Consider the following 24,393-nt stretch of genomic DNA (forward strand, 5'->3'; position numbering starts at 1 on the left):
TCCTCCCAGTTCCACAGCACTCCTGACAAGCGCTGCCCACTGTGATTGGGCCCCTTCTGCTCTCCTCCCCCTTCCTTGGCATTTGTCTGAGGGTTGCTGCTGTCAAGGTAAGTGATCCAAAATCATAGAGTGATATAGAAAAGAAGGAAGCCATTTGACCATTTTGCCTCTTTGAAAGAGCTATCTAATTAGTCTCATTTCCCTACCCTTTCCCTATAGCCCTGGAAGTTAGTATTGAATCTGCTTCCACTGCCCTTTCAGGCAGTGCATTCTAGTTTGTAACAACTCAGTGTTTAAAAAAAAATTCTCGTCATCTCCCCTTTTATTTTGCCAGATGGTTTAAATCAGTGTCCTCTGCTTACAGATCCTTCTGCCACGAGAAATAGTTCCTCTTTATTTACTCTATCAAAACCCTTCATGATTTTGAACACCTCAATCAAATGTCCTCTTACGTTGCCTACTTTAAGGAGAACAATCCCAGCTTCACCAGTCTCTCCACGTAACTGAGGTCCTTCATCTTTGGTACCATTCTAGTAAACCTTCTCCACATGCTCTCTAAGGCCTTGACACCCTTCCTAAAGTGTAGTGTCCAGAACAGGGCGCAATACTCCAGCTGGGCCCAACTAGTGTTTTATAAAGGGTTAGCATAACTTCCTTGCTTTTCTACTCTTTTTCTCTGTTTATAGAGCCAGGGATCCCACATGCTTTTCTAACAGCCGTCTCAATTTATTCTGCTACTTCAAAAATGTTATACTTTCACCCACACCACTTTTAAAACTGTACCATTTAGTTTGTATCATCTCTTGCTTTCTTTCTACAAAAGTGCATCACTTCATACTTCTCTGCGTTAAATTGCACCTGCCTGCGTCTGTCCATTTCAGCATTCTGTCTATGTCATTTACAAATTTTGAAATTATGCCCTGTATATCTAAGTTCCGGGTATTAACATATATCAAAAGTGGTCCTAACAATGACCCCTGGGGGATATCGCACTGTATACTTCCCTCCGGTCTGAAAAACAACTGTTCACCACTACTCTCTGCTTTTTGTCTCTCAGCCAGTTTCCTATCCATGCTCCTACTGTCCCTTTAATCCCATGGGATTCAATTTTGTTAACAAGCCTATTATGTGGTTCTTTATCAAACACCTTTTCACAGTCCATCTGCACAACATCAACCTTTGTTCTCTAAAATGGATGAGCTTCCTGTGGAGGCATGACAGGTGATAACAGCTAGGCAAAATTATTGAGATGAGGTCCAAGGCCCAATTTCAGGCAGGCCTCTCAGTTGGGGCATGTACTGTGCTAATTCTGGGTCAAAAGAAGCTCAGGTGAATTTCCACCCCATGGTTTTGTGTCCTGCAATATCATTTTCCTTCCAACAGGTGTCATGTGAGCATCATGTAGGGATACAGATGCACTGTTCAGTCAACAAGGTGTATTTATGAAGCAGTGCAGCAGCTGGTCAGTGCTGTGGGAAGCAGCCTGCCTGACCACCTGACTTTACAAAGAGCTGCCACTGGCTGGGGAAACATTGAGCAGGTTCATGTTGACGGGTAAACCACTTCAAATTCATAAAAATAACAGGCAGAACAGGATAAAAATAGCTTGACATGAATGTAATGAATGTGCGTACTTCAGTTACTGTGTTTAACAAATTCCATTAAACCAGATCTGTAAAGGGATAATAATTTCTCCATGAGGGAGTTTTTTGAGTTAACCAGCAGCTTGATTGGCAAGCAAGAGCCTGCTTCTAAAATTCAAAATGCAGGAACCATTTGCCCTGTTAAATGTTTGTGTTGCCCATATAATGGTGGAATATAAACCACTCTGCCCCATACATGATGCAATGTGCTCAATTTTGTTCCATACATGATTTATTAAAGAAAGACTTGCATTTATGTACTAACTTTCATAACTTTAACATGTCCCTTAGCACTTTACAGCCAATTAAGCACTTTTGAAGTGCAATCACTGTTGTAATGTAATACAATGTGCCGATTACACAAAATTACATGGTTTAGTTAATAGTGTAGACGGGAACATAATATTACAAAGAAATATTGGTAGATTAAGTGAGCGGGCAAAACTGTGGCAGCTGGATTTCAATGCAGTTAAGTGTGAGTCTTCTAATTTGTACCAAAAAAGGATAGATCCAAGTTTTTTTCATGGTGTAAAGCTAGGATCTGTGGAGGCCCAAAGAGATTCAGGGTTCCATATGCACAGATCACTAAAACGTAGTAGTCAGATACAAAAATTAGTCAGGAAGGCTAATGGAATGTTACCCTTTATAACTAGAGGGCTAGAATAGAAAAGGAAGGAAGTTTTACTACAGCTATACAAAGCCCTGGTTGGACCCCATCTGGAGTACTGTGTACAGTTCTGGGCACCACACCTTAGAAAAGATACATTGGCCTTGGAAGGAGTGCAGTGTAGAATCACTAGAATGTTGCCAGGGCTTCAGGGCTAAATTATGAGGAGTGGTTACACAAACTAGTCATGCGTTCCTTGGAATATAGAAGATTAAGGGGTGATTTGATTGAGATTTTCAGGATTTTGAAAGGAATTGATAAGGTAAATAGAGAGCAACTTTTTCCACTAGTGGGACAGACTAGGACAAAGGGGCATAACCTTAAAATCAGAGCCAGGCCATTCAGGAGAAAAGTTAGGAAATACTTTTTCACACAGAGTGATAGACATGTATCACTCTCTCCCACCAAAAGCAGTACATGTTCAGTTAATAATTTTAAATCTGAGGTAAATAGATTATTGCTTGCCAAGGGCATTAAGAATAGGGAGCCAAGGTGGGTGGATGGATTAGTAGACATATCAGCTACGATCTCATTGGATGGCCGAACAAACTCAAAGGGCTGAATGGCCTACTCCTGCTCCTATTCTGTCCCATAACTGGTGCAATGTGACCCATTCTGTCACAGTTTTTTTTATTTCCAGAATTTTTAAACTGAATTCAAATTCTCAAACTACTATGGCAGGATTTGAAGTTATGGATTACTTGTCTTAGGCCTGTGGATAAGTATTGAACTAATGTAACCACTACACTACCACACCCCTTAATCTGTCCAGATTAAATTTGTCAATTCGTTTCATATACTTGAAATCTTCAGCTAGGTAACCTCAGTTTCTTCTTTTCCATAGCGAACAAGCCCAAAATCTTGCACTTTTCCAATTTACGTTAAGATTCCCCATAATGGAACTGTCGCAGGTTAGCTATTGGCAAGTAAATCAAAGGATTTACCAAGCAATTTTTTTATTTCTTTGTAAACAATCTGGCAGTTTCAGAGCCGCCTTCTCATGATGTCCTTTTGCCCTCTATGGTACTGAGAATGAGAAAGAATGAATGGAATGCTGAATACTTACAGGCTTCACTGATGAGTCTGCTGCAGATATTTTAGACAGATAGATGGATAACCTCTCTTTGACAGAGGTGACCTTCTCTCCTTCCAGTGGTTGGTTGTTGGTCTTGGGTGCCCCCAGATTCAATAATCTCTTCTCGTCTGCAGGAGGAAAGATCTTTATTAGGTCAAATTTCAGAAGATTTTTCACAAGAATTGCACCACAAAAAGAAACTGCAGGCCATTTTTAAAAGATATATTTCCAGTTTCTACTGAAGGCCCTGATCCGTCCTGCTTAAAGTTACTGCAGAGAGGCCTGAGCCATTTTCAGGAAGGGTTGGCAATCCACGTGGATTGTCTGGGAGACCCCAGGAATTGGAGATTAATCTAAGGCATAACTTCCTCACAGTTGCATTCCATCCTCTTGAGATTAAGGCCAACATTCCATTAGCATTATTACACCTGTGCACTAGCTTTGAGTGATTTGCACACATGGCAACTAAATCCTTTTGCTTCTTCACAACTCCTGGTCTCTCACCAGTAGAAAAATATTCTTTTTCTCAGATTCAAAGTGGATTATCTCACACTTGCCCACATTGAGTGCTTATCTGCGACAATTTTGCCCATGCACTTAGTCCATCTATGTTCCTTTGTAACCTGCTGCTCCCAAGTATACAACTTAGTGTCATCTCATCCCAAGGTGCTTCACAGAGTAAAACAAATAGATATGAGCAGTAATAAAAGTGTTTGGGGAATAGTTTGACGGAGGAAAATGAGGGCAAGGCAAAGAGGCTTAGGAAGAGAATTCAAGAGGGTAGGGAAAAGCTGGTTGAAACCTTTTCAGACAATCCATTTAACAAAACACTCTCTTTGTAAAACTGTAGATCAACTCATTTCCCTCAGACACATTCCCATTACTTCAGGTGCAAGTTCAGTTTCAGTCATTCAGTGCACCTCCCAGTTTAATTAGCTCAGCCAACACGCTTTCCCTAGTCACATAGGGGACTGTTTGGGTACGCTGCCTTACTGCCTTACTCCTGCTTCCAAAACTCTCCTCAAAACTAATCATGCCATTGACAACCCCCACCCCCTCACGAACCCTCCTGAATTCCCTCTTCCTGCTTTTATCAATGCTGCTACTTTTTCGTCTTTAACACTTTGAGACATTTTATCACACATGAGGAGCTCTATAGAAATGCAAGTTGTCGCTGTAATTGATGCCATGATGCTATTAGCATCCTGGCTCTATGTTTGGTTACCTGTTTTTTGAACAACCGAGGTTGAGTCAACTATATTTACGAGTCCTGTGGATAGTGTGAGTTGCAGGCTTGCTGTTAGCTGAAATCCTTTAATATAAAAAGGGACTCAGATCTTTCCTTATTTCACAATACCAAGTACTACATATTTGAACCATTAATTCTTCATTTGTCTTGCTTTCTCTCTTACTCATTCGAATATTTATGGTATCGTGTGCTATAAACTCCAGCCCTTCACCAAGGTTTCTTAATATGTGTATCATAGAAAGAACAATCATTGTCACTGGAAGGCACTCTTTTACCCCTCTCTCCCCGATCCAAAAAAAATGACAAACATTCACAAACGGATAATAATATTAAACCCAAGCTACACACCTGCAAGTGTCTCTCAGTCCTGTGGAGCTTTTTGAGATAGTTGCTGCAGTCATTAGTGAGCTAGTTACTGACCATAAAATACCTACACACGCATGCACGCACAGAGGGAGCTGCAGACTCAGCACAGAGCAGCTCTGAATTGTCAGCCAACAATGTGTCAGTGGCTGGAGCCATCAACGCTGTATAAACAACGACCTCAAGCAAAGGGAATGCTAGCCCACCCATTGTGTTGAACAAGGGCAGGAAGAGGCTGTGATCCATCCCTACAGGAATCACTGTCAACTGGCTTTAGGGCCTTAGGATACTTACAATGAACAATCACAGGATCTGCTGTACAATCACATCATGCTCCTCTGTTTCATAAATGTACCAAAACTGAGTGAGGCCAGTTTCCAACCTTTTATTGTCTAGCTGGTTGGCTGGCTGACATGTGTGGAGGCCTTACTCTGCACTCCAAGAGTCTCCAAACCAAATTACTGAGAAATCCACCTAAGAGTTTCTGTCTACAGAAAGGAAAGAACTTTGATTTATACAGCCTCTGTCATGTCTTCAGGATGTCCGAAAGAAATACTTTTGAAGTGTAGCAACTGTTGTGTATGGAAACACAGCAGCCAATTTGCATAGAGCTAGGTCCCATTTACAGCAAGGAGATGAATGGCTAGATAATGCTTTGATGATTGATGAGAGACAAATATTGGCCAAGATGCTTCCCTTGCTCTTTGTCAAAAAGCGCCATGCCTACCTATGACCTGAAAGGTCAGGCAGGCCCTTAATTTAAGGTCTTATCCCAAAAATGGCACATTAAACAATGCAGTATTCTTTCTCTATGGCAATTAAATGCTCAGGTCCTGGAGTGTGGCTTCTGACTCCGAGTGCTATCACTGAGCCAAGGCTGATACTTGTTTGCCTGATACTGCGTACTTCAAAAATATTTCTTTTGGACGCCCTGGACTTTTGACAACATTGCTTTCCCTTAGTAAAACACTGTCTATTGCTTAGACTATAAACTCATAGGGTGGTATTTGAACCTATGGTCTTCCAGCCAAAAGGTGACAGTACTACCAAATGCTGCAGGCTGGACTTAACAATTAATGCCTTCACATCATGGGGCACAGAAGTAAATAGGAAAGAAAATGACTAATTTAATAAACATAGCTGTCCAGTTTATTTATTATATATTTTCAGAAAGCATACTCAAAAATCAATCTTGCCTCGGCCAAAACTGGACATATACCCAGCAACCTTATCTGTGATCTCATCATTAATTATGGGCAATCCTCTTAAGTTGTCTACTGGGTCAGTTTTTCCTACCCACAGTACTTCCCCTGCGGCGACAGGGCCTCGCAGCGCATGGGTAATTGCGGCTGTGGCAGGAAGAGGCCCTTAATTGGCGTTTAACTACCCAATTAAGGGCTTCAATTGGTGTTGGGGCAGGAAGGCTGTTCACAGCCCTTCCCAGTCCGGACGAAGTTTCGGCAGAGGCGGGATGATGGCAGCAACAACCCCACCTCCCCCACACCCCCCACCCCCCACCCTCACCACCATCCCACCCGATTTTATGCTCTCCCCAACTCCAAACCCGCCGCGGGGGAGAGCGTAAAATGCCACCCATTAACCTGTTTCTCTCTCCACAGATGCTGCCAGACCTGCTGAGTATTTCCAGCGTTTTCTGTTCTTATTGTAGCTTAAGACTGCATCTCGGACAACTCTTTACTGCTTTCGTGCCTAAAGTATTTAGCAAAAATTACCCCTGAATCTTTTACATGAATACCTTCAATGAGATTGGACATATCTCACATATGCGGCACAGTGGCGCAGTGGTTAGCACCGCAGCCTCACAGCTCCAGCAACCCGGGTTCTGCCTGTGTGGAGTTTGCAAGTTCTCCCTGTGTCTGCGTGGGTTTTCTCCGGGTGCTCCGGTTTCCTCCCACAAGCCAAAAGATTTGTTGGTAGGTAAATTGGCCATTATAAATTGCCCCTAGTATAGGTAGGTGGTAGGGAAATATAGGGACAGGTGGGGATGTGGTAGGAATATGGGATTAGTGTAGGATTAGTATAAATGGGTGGTTGATGGTCGGCACAGACTCGGTGGGCCGAAGGGCCTGTTTCAGTGCTGTATCTCTAAAACTAAAACAAAAACATTATGAGATAGGGAAACACATCTGGCACCTCACATGCCTGCAGGTACCATGCCAGGCCCACAGCCACACACCATCCTGACTTAGAATTATATCGCCATTCCTTCACTGTCGCTGGGTCAAAATCCTGGAACATCCTCCCTAACAGCACTGTAGGTGTACCTACCGGACAGAGGCTGCAACAGTTCAAGGAGGTCACTCGCCACCACCTTCTCAAGGGCAATTCAACCGCTCCAATCAGTTACAAAGCAAACAAGCATTGCAAAATTTCAAATGAAAAGTTTTATTTGTTACATCCCTCAGGTGGATGTAAGACCCCTTGGCACGATAAGAAGAGTGGCGAGTTTTCCCATTGTAATGACCAACATGATCTCTCAACCAACACCACCAAAATAAAAAAAAAATCAGATTAACTGATCATTTATCTCATTGCTGTCTGTAGGATTTTGCTGGTGCTGATTGGCTATCATGTTTACCTACATAACTAGAGTCATTGTACTTCAAATGTAATTCAATGCTAAAAGATATTCTGATGCCATCAAAAGGCTTTTCATAAAGGAAGTAGAATTAGCAAATGATAAGGAGAGGCACAAAACCTCAGCTTGGGAATTTTTTGTGTTACAGCTGAGATGGAATGGAATAGATACTTTTGATTCATTAATACTTACACAGGAGAATTCTTTGCTCATCATCGAATAATGCTATTAGGAGAGTAGGTGAAAAATTCGGGGAAAGTAGATGGTTTGCAGGCCATGCCTTTCACTGCACATAGTTCCCTCGATGCCTAATTCCTAGTCTGTCAAATTATGTTTTCTCTGATTCCCCACTTGCTGTAAGGATGAGCTGTCTGGTCTTAATTGGATCACATCAGATGGGCAAGCACAGAAAATGGCAACTGACTATCTCCTGCCATCCACACAGTGTAGAGTGTATGTCTCTCAGCACTGACAGAAGGGACAGAGTGGGAGACAGAGACAAAGTGAGTAATTGTAACCCAACTCACTGGGCAGGAAATTCATGAGATTGGGCGGAGTGTTAGTTTTACTTTCTATTGACTTTAGTGTCAGGCAGAGTGTAAAACCAACGTTACACCCGATCCTGTCAGTTTCCCGACAAGTGGGTTAGGTTAAAATTGCTCCTAAAGTGATAAGGAAGAGACAGAAATAGGGAGGTAGAGAGGGGGAGTTGAGATGCACATAGGGAAGCTGAAAGACAGGTCGTGATATTGAGGTGCAAAGAGAGAAAGTCAGAGAAAAGCAGCTAGAGATAGAAAAAGAGGGGGAGACAGAATAATAGAGAGGGGAACCATGGATATTTATAGCAAGGAATAAGACCATTCAACCCAACGTTTCTGTGCTGGCTCTTGGCTAGGGCAACCAAAAACTAATTCCACTGCTGATATCTTTCCCATAACCTTGTATTTTCTTCATATTGCTACAGAAGGAAGAAACTGAAGGAAAAGACAGAGGGAGAGTGGCAGGAATAGAAAAGGTGAAGGAGAGGCAGATAGACAGAAGGGAGCGAAACAGGGAGGCAAAGGAAGACAGCCAGACAAGAGACAGTAGATAAGTAAAGAGAAGCATTAAGAATCAATAGGAAGATAAAGAGAGTGGGAATATTGGATTGCAAGCAAAAAAGGGAACACATACAATTACCAATTACATAGTGACAGAGACGAAATGAGACAAAGACAAAGAAAGAGAGAAATAGATAAAGAAACATTGACAGGGACACAGAAATGCAGATTTGATATATATAGTTCCTTTTCCAGGACCTCAAAATTGTGAAATGTCTTACAATCTGTGTGCTTTTATAGCTCAAACATAGTGCCATCTAATTAATGCATTTTAAAAGATCTATATCAACCTATTCTTTTCAACTCTGATAATGCCTTGCTATGTGGGCCTTGTTCCTACCACATGGGCCTTATTCTGGCATCATAGGCACTATTAGTTTGGGTCTTAGCTCAGCATCATTGGTTTTCTTCCTGCATCATGGACCTTGGCCCTCTATCATAGGCCTGTATTATGGATTGTGGCCCTATATCACAGGCCTGGCTCTGTAACATGGAACATGGCCCTATGTTGTAGGCCTAGGCCTATATCATAGAGCTTGGCCCTACATTATGGATCTCGGCCCTAAATCATTGTTCTGGCTGGAAATCAGACAGAGTTCTAAAATCAGCAAAGAACTTTTCTGGCCAGTGACTGCTTAAAGTTCTACATAAATTCTAGGTTTTTAAAAAAGAAACTGAGCATTGTCCTTGTGACAATTGCAGTGACAGGCAAGCTATCACAGGCCACAGATCAGAAAGAAGGTCCATCAAAGCTCCCGACAATTGTCTGGGATTGCAGGAATGTGAAGTCACTATTCCTGGAAAGGAATTTGAAAGAGGTTTCCCTGAAGTGACAACTGTTTGAAGAGCTGTGGAGTCCAGTTGTTGCAGTTGGACAGATTCATCCCATGAAACAATTACTTGGGTTCCAAACATTTCAGGCTTATAGCTCCAGCAGAGTCCTGCCTCCTTCACCCATCCGCTCACTCTCACATACCCATTCCCTGGAAATTGCTGAGTGCTGTAGCAGTGGATGAAACCTCATTCTTTCTCCCGTTTCAAATTCTTAACCTCTGACATGATGTTGATGATTAGAGAGGAAAATGGAGATCTATCTTAGTAGTATCATCTATGAGTCAGAAGGTTGTGGGTTCAAGTCCCAGACCAGCGACTTGAGCACAAAATCTAGGCTGACAGTTCAGTACTCACTGATCAAGCACCATCCTGATTTTAAAATTTTCATTCTGGTTTTCAAATCCCTCCATGGCCTCGCCTCTCCCTATCTCTAATATCCTCTAGCCCCACAACCCTCCAAGATAACTGCACTCATCTAATTCTGGCCTCTTGAGCATCCCCAATTTTAGTCGCTCCACGATTGGTGGCCGTCCCTTCAGTTGCCTAGGCACTAAGCTCCGGAATTTCTTCCTTACATCTCTCTGCTTCGCTTTTCTCCTTTAAACACCCCTTAAAACCTACCTCTTTAACCAAGCCTTTGGTCATCTGACCTTATGTGGCTCAGTGGCTCCTGTGAAGTGCCTTGGGACATTTTATCATGTTAAAGATGCAATACAAATAAGTTGTTGTTGTTAATGCTGCAGTATTGAGGAGGTGCTGTATTGTCAGAGGTTCTTTCTTTCAGATGAGATGTTATATTCAAGCCCTCTCTGCCCTCCCAAGTGTAGGTAAAAGATCCCATGATACTATTTTGTAAAAGAGCAGGGGACCTCTCCCCAGTGTCCTGGCCAATATTTATCTCGCAGTCTTTTTTTCGATTCATTCACTAACATGACTAAAACAGTTTATCTGGTCATTATCCTATCACTGCTTACGGAGGTTTGTTGTGCTCAAATTGGTTGTCACGTTTCCTACATTACAACTGTGACTACACTTGCAAAGTATTTCATTGGCTGTGGGGCATCCTGAAATCATGACAGGCACTTTATAAATTCAAGTCTTTCTTTCTTTGATTGTGTAGATGCTGTGGGGAAGAGCACATGGTTAATTCTCAAACCCCCCGCCCATCACAGTGACTATCTTTGTACAGAATAAGTGAAGAACACATAACTGATCCATGATCAACAATGATATACAAAGAATGGCAGCACACTTGCTTTGAATGGCCATTGGTTTATTTATGACATCATGCCAAAAAAGCTTAACAATGTATTCAACTAATAATTTTGAAAGCACGAATAAAATTTTAAAAATCCTCATGCTGTTTAGTAGAATCCTTTTTTCTCCACAGGTTTCTTCTCCTGTCCTGTAGTCTCTGGCTCATTATGGAGCTATAATACACATGGCCTGTACCCTCCAGTATCTTGCCTATATGATCTTCTAGTTCTTTATTTCAATTTTTCCTGTCCTGCCTATCCTCCCCTAAAACCATTGGTTTACACTGGTGGACAGTTCTATGATCACCCTTAGAGACCTTACGCAGTGTCCGTTCTTCATGAGCCTGTACAATGTGCGTCAACAGACTGTTTGATCAAGAGGGGCATCACAGCTGAGACCAGTGCCCAGCCATGTGGACTTTCCAACAGTGGTTACTGAGACCAGTGCAAACAGGATCGCTGACTGATTTTCCTTTTCTCAAATCCAGGCAGTTACTGAGGTGTATAGAAGCACCACCTACTAAAATCAGTTATCAGAGTGGTAATACAACAAGAATTTGCATTTTATACAGAACTTTTAATTTAAGAAAGCATCTCTAAGTGTTGCACAGAAGCATAATAAAATAAAAATTGTCACCAAGACAAAGAAGGAGACATTATGACAGGTGACTAAAGGCTTGATCAAAGAAGTAAGTTTTAAGGAACATCTTAAAAGAGAAGAGAAGGATGGATAGATAGAAAATTTTAAGGAGAGAGCGATGACAGGCTATTTGACCGAGTAAGCATCAGAACTAAGCCTGATTTTGTCCAGCAGGAGCCATTAGCTAGCAATCATGAATAGGTGTGATATGGCTGATATGCTAGGTCCTAGCTTGATACCTGGATGGCTGATGACATGGCCGTCAATGGTGGGGTGAAGGAAGTTGGGAATGTGCAAGAGTCCAGAGTTAGAGGAATGCAGAGTTCTGGAGGGTTGTAGGGCAGGAGAAGTTTACAGAGATAGGAAGGGATGAAGCCATGGAGGAATTTGAATATGAGGATGAGAATTTTAAAATTAAGACATTGGCGAACTGGGAGCCAATGTAGTGGCGATGGATGATAACTCCTTTTATTAGGTTATTTATACTTTGCTTCATTTTCTTACCTGTTTCTTATTCCTCCAGTCAGAGCACTTGTGCTCTCATTTTTGCTATAATTTTTTGATAAATGGGATAGAATTGTTAATTCCAATTGCCGTGACAATATGTTCCTGCTAAGAATGATCGAAAAATGATGTGTTCCTGTAATAATCACCCCAATGGCTCTGGGAGTAGAGTCTGCAGGTTGGTCAACCATACAAATTAGGGTGGCTGTGGAGTCAGTCCTTGGTCTGCATTCTAAGTTAGCTGTTCTCACCTAGAGTGATACAGTTCACATCAAGTGCTTTTATGAACAGAAATATCAGCCAGGGCTCTCATTCCTGTTTGCTATCTGATGACTCCTGCTGGACAGGATCATGCTTGGTTCACTCAGTCACATAGCCTTGTTCACTCAATGTTAACACTCACATATGGCAAATGGCCACACAAGCAAGGTACATGTGAGACTTTGTCTCAGTTTGGGCCTTCAGGGAAGGAGGGAGAAATTTGGAGAGAGAAAAACTTTCAAGTTAGGATACTGAATTAGAGGGCTTATTGAGATAATTTCTATTTTAAAACTTAATCAGTAAGTGGTGAGTCACATTTAAATATTTGTGCCAGGACTGTAAGACAATCTGTTTCAAACAACTCCCCCGCCCCTTTTCAACAATCCTGTACATTCAGAACCAGCCAAATTATATAAGGCAGCTTTGTCGGTAACTTTCTAAAACTCCATCACCCATGCACTTCCCTGTGCTAAACCCACCTCACCTGCTTTTGCTGTCCATAATTTTCTCTCCATCTCCAATGCAGTGATTTCAAAATCCTCATAAACATCTGAGGATTCCTTTATAGAGTTACTCTAGAAGCTCCTCCAATCCCATGTCCCTGTTAACACACTCTGCTCTACTAGGCTTGGCTAGTACATACTTCCCTCCTTTCCCCGATCCAGACTTCAAACATCACACCATGGTCTCTGGAAATCTCTTGCTAAACCTGTTCTCTTTGCTATCTTACTTCCCACTCTCCTAGCTCCTCTAAACCTATCTCTTGAATCTTGCCTTGGCCTCCTCTCCTAACTTTGGCTCAGTATCGGATTTTCTGCTCTCATTAATCTTGTAATAGAGGAAGCGATTGTATTTATGTAGCATCTATCACACCCTCAGGATGTCCTAAAGCTCTTTGCAACCAATGAATTACTTTTTAAAGTGTAGTCACTATTATATAGGCGAAGACACTATATAAGTGTTAGTTCTTGGTTTTCTATACAATTTATTAAATTCAGTTAGTAACAAGCTAGAAGATTGCAGAGCTTCAAACATAATAGTTTGTATTCATTCGCAATTTTAGTACACACTATGCAGCTATCAATTACACCAGCATTTTCCAGTCAGAGCAAACAGTCAGCTGACTTCCTGTACTTAACTATTGAGTTAAGGCAACATTTTTAAAACTATAGCATAGTTGACTCCCGAAGTCATTGGTTTTAGCTGGTTGATTCAACCCACGCAGACTCTTCATCTACAACACTCAACAGCAATGTAAAAAGGAGAAACCGTTTACTCCATAACTGATAATAGCTCTTCACCTATTGTGAGAAGGTCAAAACATAGCTGAGACTGCCTGTTACTATCATGCCTTGGGTTTCAGCCTGTATGACAGTATATCTGTTCTGTTTCACCCCTTACAGAAAACATCCAGTACTTATACTAGCTAGCCAGCTATATCTGTAGTTATGTCATAAGGTGTAGTTATATTGATGTGAAAGGGTTTTGGGCATGTATCAGCATTAAAAAAAAGGAAAATGTCACTTGGAAATATCCGAATAGGAGAGAGATCAGGAGCCTCCTCCCAAAAGCTTTCTTATACCTGTTCAAGCCTGCACTAGCTGCATTATGGCTCCAGTCTGATACACATCCCAGTTCTAAGTGAGCCTTTTGACCTCCAGGGAACTTTCAAAAACTTTGTATGAAATCATTCGAATCCTTAAAGTGATTGCTGCTGCCTGTGCTTAGTTAACACTGAAAGGTTTCATGGAGAAAGGGCGGAAGGCAGCATATACATTAATGCTGGTCAGTTTGAGCTTGGTCTGCAGAATCGCAAGAGACTACTGACCCTTCAATCAGCTGGCGGATACCAGTCTCAGATCAGGAACTGGAGTGTAATGCCAGCCTTATTCCTTGATACGCAACATACCATATAATACTACTGTTACTGCTAATGGTTAAGCTTACATGAGGATGAAATTGGTATATGCCAAAAACACGAATCAGGCTCATAGTGATATCAGTATTGAAGTCAATGGTACAGAAACAGTATAAAATGGGCTATTGATTCACAATTGTATATTTCACACTTTCACTGAGCACCAGTTTTATCCCTCATGTTCCATTCATCTTCTGAATGAGTAAATCCTATTTAAATAGGGTCTAAAATAATTCTTCACAACTCACAAGAGGTACAGTGCTTACCAAAATCTTTCTCCTCGCCGTGAAGTCTTCTTTGCCTTTTCTTTTTAACAGAATCCCAGTTGAAAGGCTTGAGTCCTCGGTAGTTCTAATGATAGGTGGAAGGAGTCCTGCTCCCAGCTGTGTCTGCGTCCTTTTCAGGCTTAGGGAAAATGCCGACAGCTGATTCTATCGCTGCTCTATGTTTGGGAGAATAAGCTGGCTCTATTTATAGGGCATTAGGAGTCTGGCTGCTCCATCAGGCTGAGTCAATCACTGCTTCCAGAAATCATCGGGGGACTCACGCTGTTGACATCCCTGAAAGCTGAGCATGCCGAAGGCACCTGCTCAGTGGGCTGAGCCCAGGAAGGCAATGACGTCCTAGGTGCTCAGCCAAGTTGATTGCTGAATCTATATGATTTCCTTCTCTTCCCTCAGATGCTGACGATGACTTGATAAACAGTGACATCACAGTCATTAAAGCTACGGTGTAGACGCCATCACATGCCAAAGATGGGTGTGTGTAGGGCATCAGAAAACCACCATGACACCTGCAGGAAAACCGAGACCAAATCCACCTAAACCAACCCCAAAGACTTAACGGCACATCAACCATCATATTAGACAACTTAACATGATTTTAAAGCAACTGTTATATCTCCTAGATGTCCATTAGTCTATATAAATCATCTGAAACCCCGATTATATTTCTGCCTGTAACTCATTTCCAGGTATCCATTATTCTAGATAGAAACCATCAAAACCCCTCGATTAGATTCCAACCTGTAACTCCTGTATATCCAATATTCTACATATAGATCACCCAAACCCCTCAATTAGATTCGAGCCTGTAACTCACTCCTGTGTATCTATTATTCTATATATGAATCACTCAAACCCCACGATTAAATTCCAGCCTGTAACTCAATCCCAGGTATCTGCTATTCTATATATAAACCATCTGAACCCCTTGATTAGATTCCAGCTTGTAACTGACTCCTGGGTAGCCATTATTCAGCGTACAAACCAATTGCCTTCAATTAGATTCCAATCTGAACCCCCAAAGATTTAAAGCCATCGACTCTTTTTTTTATTTGTCCTGATTCAGTGATCTTATTAGAAAGATTTTGGGGCCAATATTTTCTCCTTTCAAAGAGGACCTGACATCTTCCCCCTGGTCTCGTGTTGCATTGGCGGTGGGGGTGGTGGGGAGGGGTTGGAATCGGCACCAGAAATGTACGCTTGCCACTGACATGCAATGTAGGCAATCTACCCCTGGCCTTAATAAGACTGTTGGGTTCAGTGATAGATGCTGCCATATCCCAGCAGGCACATCCTGGCACATTGACTGAGATGCACCCACACCCCATGAATTTTTCACCTCTATGTCATGAACTAGCTGACCTGAAATCCTACTCGGCAATCCTCGTCTGGTCCTCTTTTATTGATGTTGGCTATTGGTCCAGGTTCATTTTTGTCTTCCGCTATCCTCCCCTATTGTGAAGACCCCAACTTCTTGCTGGTGTATGATTCCACGAATGCTGGTCATCCTGCAGTACCTCATCCAAATGGTGATCAGTTGCATGTCAGCTTTGACAATGCATTTCAAAAAGCAATTCAGCTGATGGGGCATCACAAATTATGGCTGACTTGTGGACGACACTCATGGATATTAACCCCATCATCTAGGTTAATACTTTAGAGAAGAAGTGCTGTGTTGTCAGAGGTACTGTCTTTTGGATGAAATATTAAAAATCAAAATTTCACCTATCTACTTAGGTAGACGTAAAAGATACAATGATACTGTTTCAAACAAGAGCAGGGATTCTACCAGGACTTTGGTCACAAGAACACAAGAAATAGGAGCAGAAGTAGACCATACGGCCCATCGAGCCTGCTCCGCCATTCAATATGATCATAGCTGATCTTGGGCTTCAATTCCATTTTCCTGCGTACTCCCCATATCCCTGGATTCCCTGTAAGACCAAAAATCCACCTATCCCAGCCTTAAATGTATTCAACGATGGAGCATCCACAGCCCTCTGGGGTAGAGAATTCCAAAGATTCACAACCCTTTGAGTGAAGTAATTTCTCCTCATCTCAGTCCTGAATGATTGGTCCCATATCCTGAGACTGTGTCCCCGTGTTCTAGACTCCCTGAGCAGTGGGAACAATCTCTCAGTTTCTACCCTATCCAGCCCTTTCAGAATCTTGTATGCCTCAATTAGATCACCTCTCATTCTTCTAAACTCCAGAGAATAAAAGCCCAATTTACTCAATCTCTCATCATAGGACAATCTCCTCATCCCAGGGACCAATTTAGTAAATCTCGCTGCACTGCCTCCAGTACAAGTATATCCTTTCTTAAATGTGGAGACCAAAACTGCACACAGTATTCCAGGAATAAAAACAAGAAATGCTGGAATCACTCAGCAGGTCTGGCAGCATCTGTGGAAAGAGAAGCAGAGTTAACGTTTCGGGTCAGTGACCCTTCATCGGAACAGTATTCCAGGTGTGGTCTCACCAAAGCCCTGTACAATTTTAGTAAGACTTCTTTATTCCGATACTCCAATCCTCTTGCGATAAAGGCCTACATGCCATTTGCCTTCCTAATAGCCTGCTGCACTTGCATGTTAACTTTGTGTGTTCCTTGTACGAGTACCCCCAAGTCTCTCTGAACATCAACACTTACCAGTTTCATACCTTTTAAAAAATATTCTGCTTTTCTATTTTTAACAACCAAATTGAACAACTTCACACTCTCCTACATTATACTCCATTTGCCATCTTGTTGCCCACTCACTGAAACTGTCAATATCTCTTTGCAGCCTCTCTACGTCCTCCCCGCGGCTTATCTTTCCACTGAGCTTTGTATCATCAGCAGACTTAAATACATTACTCTCTGTCTCTTCACCCAAGTCATTAATATAGAGTGTAAATAGCTGAGGCCCCAGCACTGATCCTTGCGGCACCCCACTATTCACTGCCTGCCAATTTGAAAATGCCCCATTTATGCCCACTCTCTGCTTCCTGTCTGTTAACTAATCCTCTATCCACGCAAATATATTACCCCCAACACCATGAGCCCTTATCTTGCCGATTAATCTTTTATGCGGCACCTTATCGAATGTCTTTTGAAAGTCCAGGTATACTACATCTACTGGTTCCCTTTTATCTACCCTGCTAGTTACATCCTCAAAAAACTCTAATAAATTTGTCAAACAGAATCTCCCTTTAGTAAAACCATGCTGACTTGTTCTAATCATACTATGCTTTTCCAAGTGCAATGTTAAGACTTAATAGTTTCCAGCATCTTCCCAATGACTGATGTTAGGCTAACTGGCCTGTAGTTTTCTCTCTACCTCCTTTCTTGAAAAGCAGCTTAACATTTGCCAACTTCCAATCTGATGGGACCATTCCTGAATCTAAGGAATTCTGAAAAATCAAAGCCAGCGCATCCACTATCTCTGCAGCTATCTCTTTTAGAACCCTAGGATGTAGGCCATCTGGTCCCGGGGACTTGCCAGATTTTAGTCACTCAAGTTTCTCCAATACTTTTTCTCTGCTGATAGGACTATCCTTAATTTCCTCACTCTTTTTAGCCCCTAGGTTACTGCCTATTTATGGTATGGAATTTATGTCTTCTACTGTGAAGACAGACATAAAATATTTGTTCAATTAACATCACTAAAAGCAAATAGATTCATTGGTTATTTGTCCCTTTCCTGTTTGGGAGATCTTGCTGTATGCACATTGGTTGCCATGTTTGCCTGCAACCTGTCTGTATAACAACAGTAGCCTCAGTTAAACAGCAATTCATTGGCTCTGGAGCACACTGAGGATGTGAAGGCTGCTCCAGAAATGCAAATCTTTTATATTGTATTGTCAGCCAAAACAACATTCCTAAATGCTCCAATGCCCCTGAGCTGTAGGAGAAAAAACAACAGCTAAGATTCCTGATCCTGACCATCAATCAGTGATCCCTGCTATAAAGAATTTTATTGGGCTCAACTGTAATGCTCTCCCAATGTTTAACAGCCTACTGAGATTCACATTAGGAATGGCCACTTGAACGAGACAATGACACAACTGTCCACCAACTTGGGTTGCTGGCTACAGAAGAAGAGGAGAGAAATATAGTGAGAGAGGGAAAAAATTGGGTTTTCACACATTCCATAGAGCCACGGGCTTTCAATCAGGTGGAAGTCTATGAAATAGCCACACCAATCAATAAGCCAGACACATGCTGTAGGAATGTACAGACTTATATTAACATTTTAATATCCACATAATAGGTTAACTGATGGCGAAGCTAAATATTAAGACATCTGACTGCATGGTCACAGATCATAATCCTGGAACATTTTGTCAGAGAAGAACTTAATATCAAACAGCAATGAGCCTAAAGGAACAGCAGTGAGTGAGCGAAGCAGCAGTGTTTGGACGCAATGTGCCCAGTCTAATCTGAGACACTGATTGAATGGGTTGCCTCAAAATAACCTCACTAGTCACTTGATGATTGATTGTAGAAGAAAATCAACTAAGCGGCTGTGTCATCGCTGACAGAACAGACTCATTTCATGCAGATAATCGGCGTTAAAAATGTGAATGCTGGAAATCTAAATTATAACAGATAATTCCAGAAATACACAGCAGGTCAAAGATATGTTGCCATTGGTCCTGTTGGATTCTCCCATTCACATTCCGCCATTTTCTTTTCCATTTTGGAGGAATTTGCAACAACTTGCACTCTATTATGCCTTTAACATAACAAAACACCATAAGGTGCTTCACAGCAGTGTTATCAAATAAAATTTGACACCAAGCTACATAAGAAGATATTAGGATAGGTGAGGTGGGTTTTAAAAAACATCCTAAAGGAGGAGAGAGGTAGAAAGGTAAGAAGATTTAAGGAGAAAATTCCAGAGCTTTGCACAGCAATTTTCCAACAGTACTGCAGGTGCCGCTGATGCTCTACAATACAATAACAGTGACAGCAGCATCTTGTTTTACATATATTTAACATAGATAAATGTCTCATGGCACACCACAAAAGTGTAATCAGACAAAAATGGACACCTAACCAACAAAGAGGTATCCGGAGTGGTAATCACAGGTTTGGTCAAAGAAGTGGGTTTTAAGGAGTATCTTAAAGGAGGAGAGGAGAGGAGAAGAGGTTTAGAGAGGGAACTCCAGAGCATAGGGCCAGAACAACTGATAGCATGTTTGCCATTGGTTAAATTAAGGGGGTGTGGGATGCACAAAAGCCCAGAGATGATCTTGAGAGAGATTGAAGATGTCCATATACAAAAGACAAATGTCTGATCAGGTCACAGGTGGGTATTAATGTTACAGACCCAAATTATACTAAGATGCAAGTCAATTGGGGCAGTGCAAGTCAACTCCCATAAAAATGAAATGCCCAGACTGCTTAAGGGAGTGACTGACTTAATAGGTCCAGATCTGAATTTGTAGCATGTATAAGGCACTTAAACTAGAATGACTACACTGAGGGAGCACTGCATTGTCAGAGGTGTTATCTGTTAGATTTTAGAATGCAGGCAAATGGAACAGCCAACTTGCAAACAGCAAGGCCCCACAAACGGTGATAAGATAAATGACCAGATGACCGAAGGCAGGATGATGTCTGTTAAGGGACAAATGTTGACCATACCACTGAGAGAATTCCCCTGCTCTTCTTTGAATTAGTGCCATGGGATCTTTTACATCCTCCTAAGAGAGAAGGCAGGGCCTCAGTTTAACATCTCATCTAAAGGGCAGCACCTCCAGCAGTGTAGCACTCCCTCAGCAGTGCACTGAAGTGTCAGCCTAGACTTTGTGCTCAAACATGGAAAATCAGCCCTGTCACATTGGGTGAGTAATGCATCAAGGCAATAGTGGACATAATATAATACACTTTAAGATGATAATAGAGAAAGACATAAGTATGACGAAAACTAGGTTAATAGATTGGAGAAAAGCTGATTTTGAGGGGCTGAAGATAGAACTTGCAAAAATTAAATGGGCAACAACATTGGCAAGCAACATGTAGAACAACAATAGGAAACATTTAAAGTGGTGTTCAACAGAGTGCAGCAAAAATATATTTCGCTAAAAGGAAAGAACAGACTAAACACTAGTGAGACTCCATGGATAAATAAAGACATAAGGGAACAACTGAGTGTTAGGAAAGAGGCATACGTTAAATACATAGACAGCAGAGGAATGCACGATAAGAGAGAATACAAAGAGATTAGGACAGAAGTCAATAAAACAATTAGGAAGGCAAAGAGAAACTATAAAATTAAATTTTAAAGGAACATAAAAGAAAATGGTAAAATATTTTACAGGCACATCAATAAAAAGGAAGGCTGGGATGAGAATTAGACCATTACGGGATAGACAGGATAATACCACAGATAACAATAGAGAGATGGCAGAAAGATTAAGTAATTATTTCACTTTGGTATTTACCAGGGCGGTAGAATGACATGACATTGAATGATGAGATGAGTAATGAGATAAAGGAGGAAAGTGAGGTGGAGAGGCAGAGAACTTTAGGGAGGTTATTCCAAAGCTTGGAGCCTTGGCAACTGAAGGCACGGCCACCAAGGGTGGATCGATTAAAATCAGGGATGCACAAGAGGCCACAATTAGAGGAGCGCAGATATCTAGCGGGGTTGTGGTGCTGGAGAAGATTACAGAGGTAGGGAGGGGTGAGGCCATGGAGAGATTTGAAAACAAGGATGAAAATTTTAAAATCAAGATGTTGCTTGACTGGCAGCCAATGTAGGTCAGCAAGCACAGGGGTGATAGGGGAAAGGGGGATGACCTCAAGTTTATAGAGAGTAGAATGTGGGAGACCAGCCAGGAATGTGTTAGAATAGTCAAGTTGAGAGGTAACGAAGGAATGAATGAGGGTTTCAGCAGCAGATGAGCTGAGACAGGGGCGAAGTTGGGCAATATTATGGAGTGGGAATTGTTTTAGTGATGGCACGAATATGAGGTCAGAAACTCATCTTGGGGTCAAAAGTGACACCAAGGTTGCAAACAGACTGGCTGAATGTCAGACAATTGCCAGGGAGAGGGATGGAGTTAGTAGCTAGAGAACGGAGTTTGGGGCGGGGACTGAAAACGATGCCTTCAGTCTTCCCTATAATTAATTGGAGGAAATTTCTGCTCATCCTTTTGTTGCAGCAGCTTTTTCTGAAGCAGAGATAGTACGCGCGAGGTGTCAGCTGGGAAGGTGAGTTTCAGTTTAAAATAACACCTTTTGTTTCGGCGGACAAGGGGACTGCTGGGTAAGTAAACTTATATATTCGGGCAGTTGCTAAACCCGAAACACTACACGTGTAGTGTCTCCCACCCATCCTCCTCCTCTAACCAAAAAAAAAAGGCCTCTTGTGTGGAGGGTTTGGGAAAGTAAGGTTATACTTTTTTTAAAATCTCTGTTGTCAATTTAGTGCGGAGGGGATGGAAGCTAGGGTAGTTGCATGCTCCTCTTGCAGGATGTGGGAGGTGAGGGTTACCACTGGTGTCCCTGCTGACTTCACCTGTGAGAAGTGCACCCAACTCCAGCTCCTCGCAGACCGCATTAGGGAACTGGAGCTGGAGCTGGATGAACTTCGGATCATTCAGGATGCTGAGGGGGTGATAGCGAGCAGTTACAGGGAAGTAGTGACACCTAAGTTACAGGATAAAAGTAGCTGGGTGACCGCCAGGGGAGGGAAAGGGAATAGGCGCACAGTGCAGGGATCCCCTGTGGCCGTTCCCTTCAATAATACGTATACCGTTTTCGATACGGTTGGGGGGGACAACCTACCAGAGGAAAGCCACAGTGGCCAGGTCTCTGGCACTGAGCCTGGCTCAGTGGCTCAGAAGGGAAGAGGGGAGAATAGGAGAGCGATAGTGATAGGAGATTCAATGGTTAGAGGAACAGACAGGAGATTCTGTGGTCGCGAACGAGACTCCCGGATGGTATGTTGCCTCCCGGGTGCTAGGGTCAGGGATGTCTCGGATCGAGTCCACAGGATTCTTAAGGGGGAGGGGGAGCAGCCAGAGGTCGTGGTACATATCGGTACCAATGACATAGCTAGGAAAAGGGATGAGGACCTGAAAAGCGAATATAGGGAGTTAGGTTGGAAGCTGAAAGGCAGGACGAGCAGAGTAGTAATCTCAGGATTGTTACCGGTGCCACGGGCTAGTGAGGCTAGAAACAGGGAGTGAGTGCAGCTGAACACGTGGCTACAGAACTGGTGTTGGAGGGAGGAATTCAGATATGTGGATCATTGGGATACCTTCTGGGGAAGGTGGGACCTGTACAAGAAGGACGGGTTGCATCTGAACTGGAGGGGCACCAATATCCTGGGCGGGAGGTTTGCTAGAGCTCTTCGGGAGGGTTTAGACTAGTTTGGCAGGGGGATGGGAACCGGAGCCACGGATCAGTGGATGGGGTAGCTGTTGAACAGGCAGATACCGAGTGCAGAGAGTCTGTGAGGAAGATTAGACAGTTGACAGGGCAAAGTTGCAGCCAGTATGATGGGTTGAAGTGTGTCTATTTTAACGCAAGAAGTGTCAGGAATAAGGGTGATGAACTTAGAGCATGGATCAGTACTTGGAGCTACGATGTTGTGGCCATTACGGAGACGTGGATATCACAGGGGCAGGAATGGATGTTGGATGTTCCGGGGTTTAGATGTTTCAAAAGGAATAGGGAGGGAGGTAAACGAGGTGGGGGAGTGGCATTGTTAATCAGGGATAGTATCGCAGCTGCAGAAAGGGAGGTCGTCGAGGAGGGTTTGTCTACTGAGTCAGTATGGGTGGAAGTCAGAAACAGGAAAGGAGCAGTCACTTTGTTGGGAGTTTTCTATAGACCCCCCAATAGCAACAGAGACATGGAGGAACAGATTGGGAGGCAGATTTTGGAAAGGTGCAGAAGTAACAGGGTTGTTGTCATGGGTGACTTCAACTTCCCTAATATTGATTGGAACCTCCTTAGTGCAAATAGTTTGGATAGAGCAGTTTTTGTCAGGTGTGTCCAGGAAGGTTTCCTGACTCAATATGTAGATAGGCCGACTAGAGGGGAGACTATGTTGGACTTGGTGCTTGGCAACGAACCAGGCCAGGTGGCAGATCTCTCGGTGGGAGAGCATTTCGGTGATACTGATCACAACTCCCTGACCTTTACTATAGTCATGGAGAGGGACAGGAGCAGACGGGATGGGAAAATATTTAATTGGGGGAGGGGGAATTACAATGCTATTAGGCAGGAACTGGGGAGAATAAATTGGGAACAGATGTTCTCAGGGAAATGCACAACAGAAATGTGGAGGTTGTTTAGGGAGCACTTGCTGCGACTGCTGGATAGGTTTGTCCCGATGAGGCAGGGAAGGGATGCTAGGGTGAAGTAACCTTGGATGACAAGAGATGTGGAACAGCTAGTCAAGATAAAGAAGGAAGCTTACTTAAGGTTGAGGAAGCAAGGATCAGGCAGGGCTCTAGAGGGTTACAAGGTAGCCAGGAAGGAACTGAAGAATGGACTTAGGAGAGCTAGAAGGGGACATGAAAAAGTCTTGGCGGGTAGGATTAAGGAGGTTCCAAAATCCCAAAATTCCTCACTTATGTGAGGAACAAGAGGATGGCCAGAGTGAGGGTAGGGCCGATCAGGGATAGTGGAGGGAACTTGTGCCTGGAGTCGGAGGAGGTAGGGGAGGTCCTAAATGAATACTTTGCTTCAGTATTCACTAGTGAGAGGGACCTGGTCGTTTGTGAGGACAGCGTGGAACAGGCTGATATGCTCGAACAGGTTGAGGTTAAGAGGGAGGATGTGCTGGAAATTTTGAATGATATGAGGACAGATAAGTCCCCGGGGCCAGACGGGATATACCCAAGGATATTACGGGAAGCGAGGGAAGAGAATGCTGCGCCTTTGGCGATGATCTTTGCGTCTTCACTGTCCACTGGAGTAGTACCGGATGATTGGAGGGTGGCAAATGTTGTTCCCTTGTTCAAGAAAGGGAATAGGGATAACCCTGGGAATTAT

At 42.8% G+C, this 24,393-nt stretch overlaps 1 protein-coding gene across 2 annotated transcripts in view; it reads right to left on the bottom strand.

Annotated features, from left to right (window-relative positions):
• Positions 1-24,393, bottom strand: part of LOC137369841 (LIM domain and actin-binding protein 1-like) — a 99,725-nt gene that overhangs the window by 25,742 nt on the left and 49,590 nt on the right. For both annotated transcript variants that reach the window (XM_068031436.1, XM_068031437.1), the window contains exon 6: positions 3,377-3,513. In XM_068031436.1, coding sequence (XP_067887537.1) covers positions 3,377-3,513 — 137 coding nt within the window. The remainder of the gene's footprint in view (positions 1-3,376; positions 3,514-24,393) is intronic.

Source organism: Heterodontus francisci, chromosome 5 (assembly GCF_036365525.1).
Source record: "Heterodontus francisci isolate sHetFra1 chromosome 5, sHetFra1.hap1, whole genome shotgun sequence".
Taxonomy (NCBI): domain Eukaryota; kingdom Metazoa; phylum Chordata; class Chondrichthyes; order Heterodontiformes; family Heterodontidae; genus Heterodontus; species Heterodontus francisci.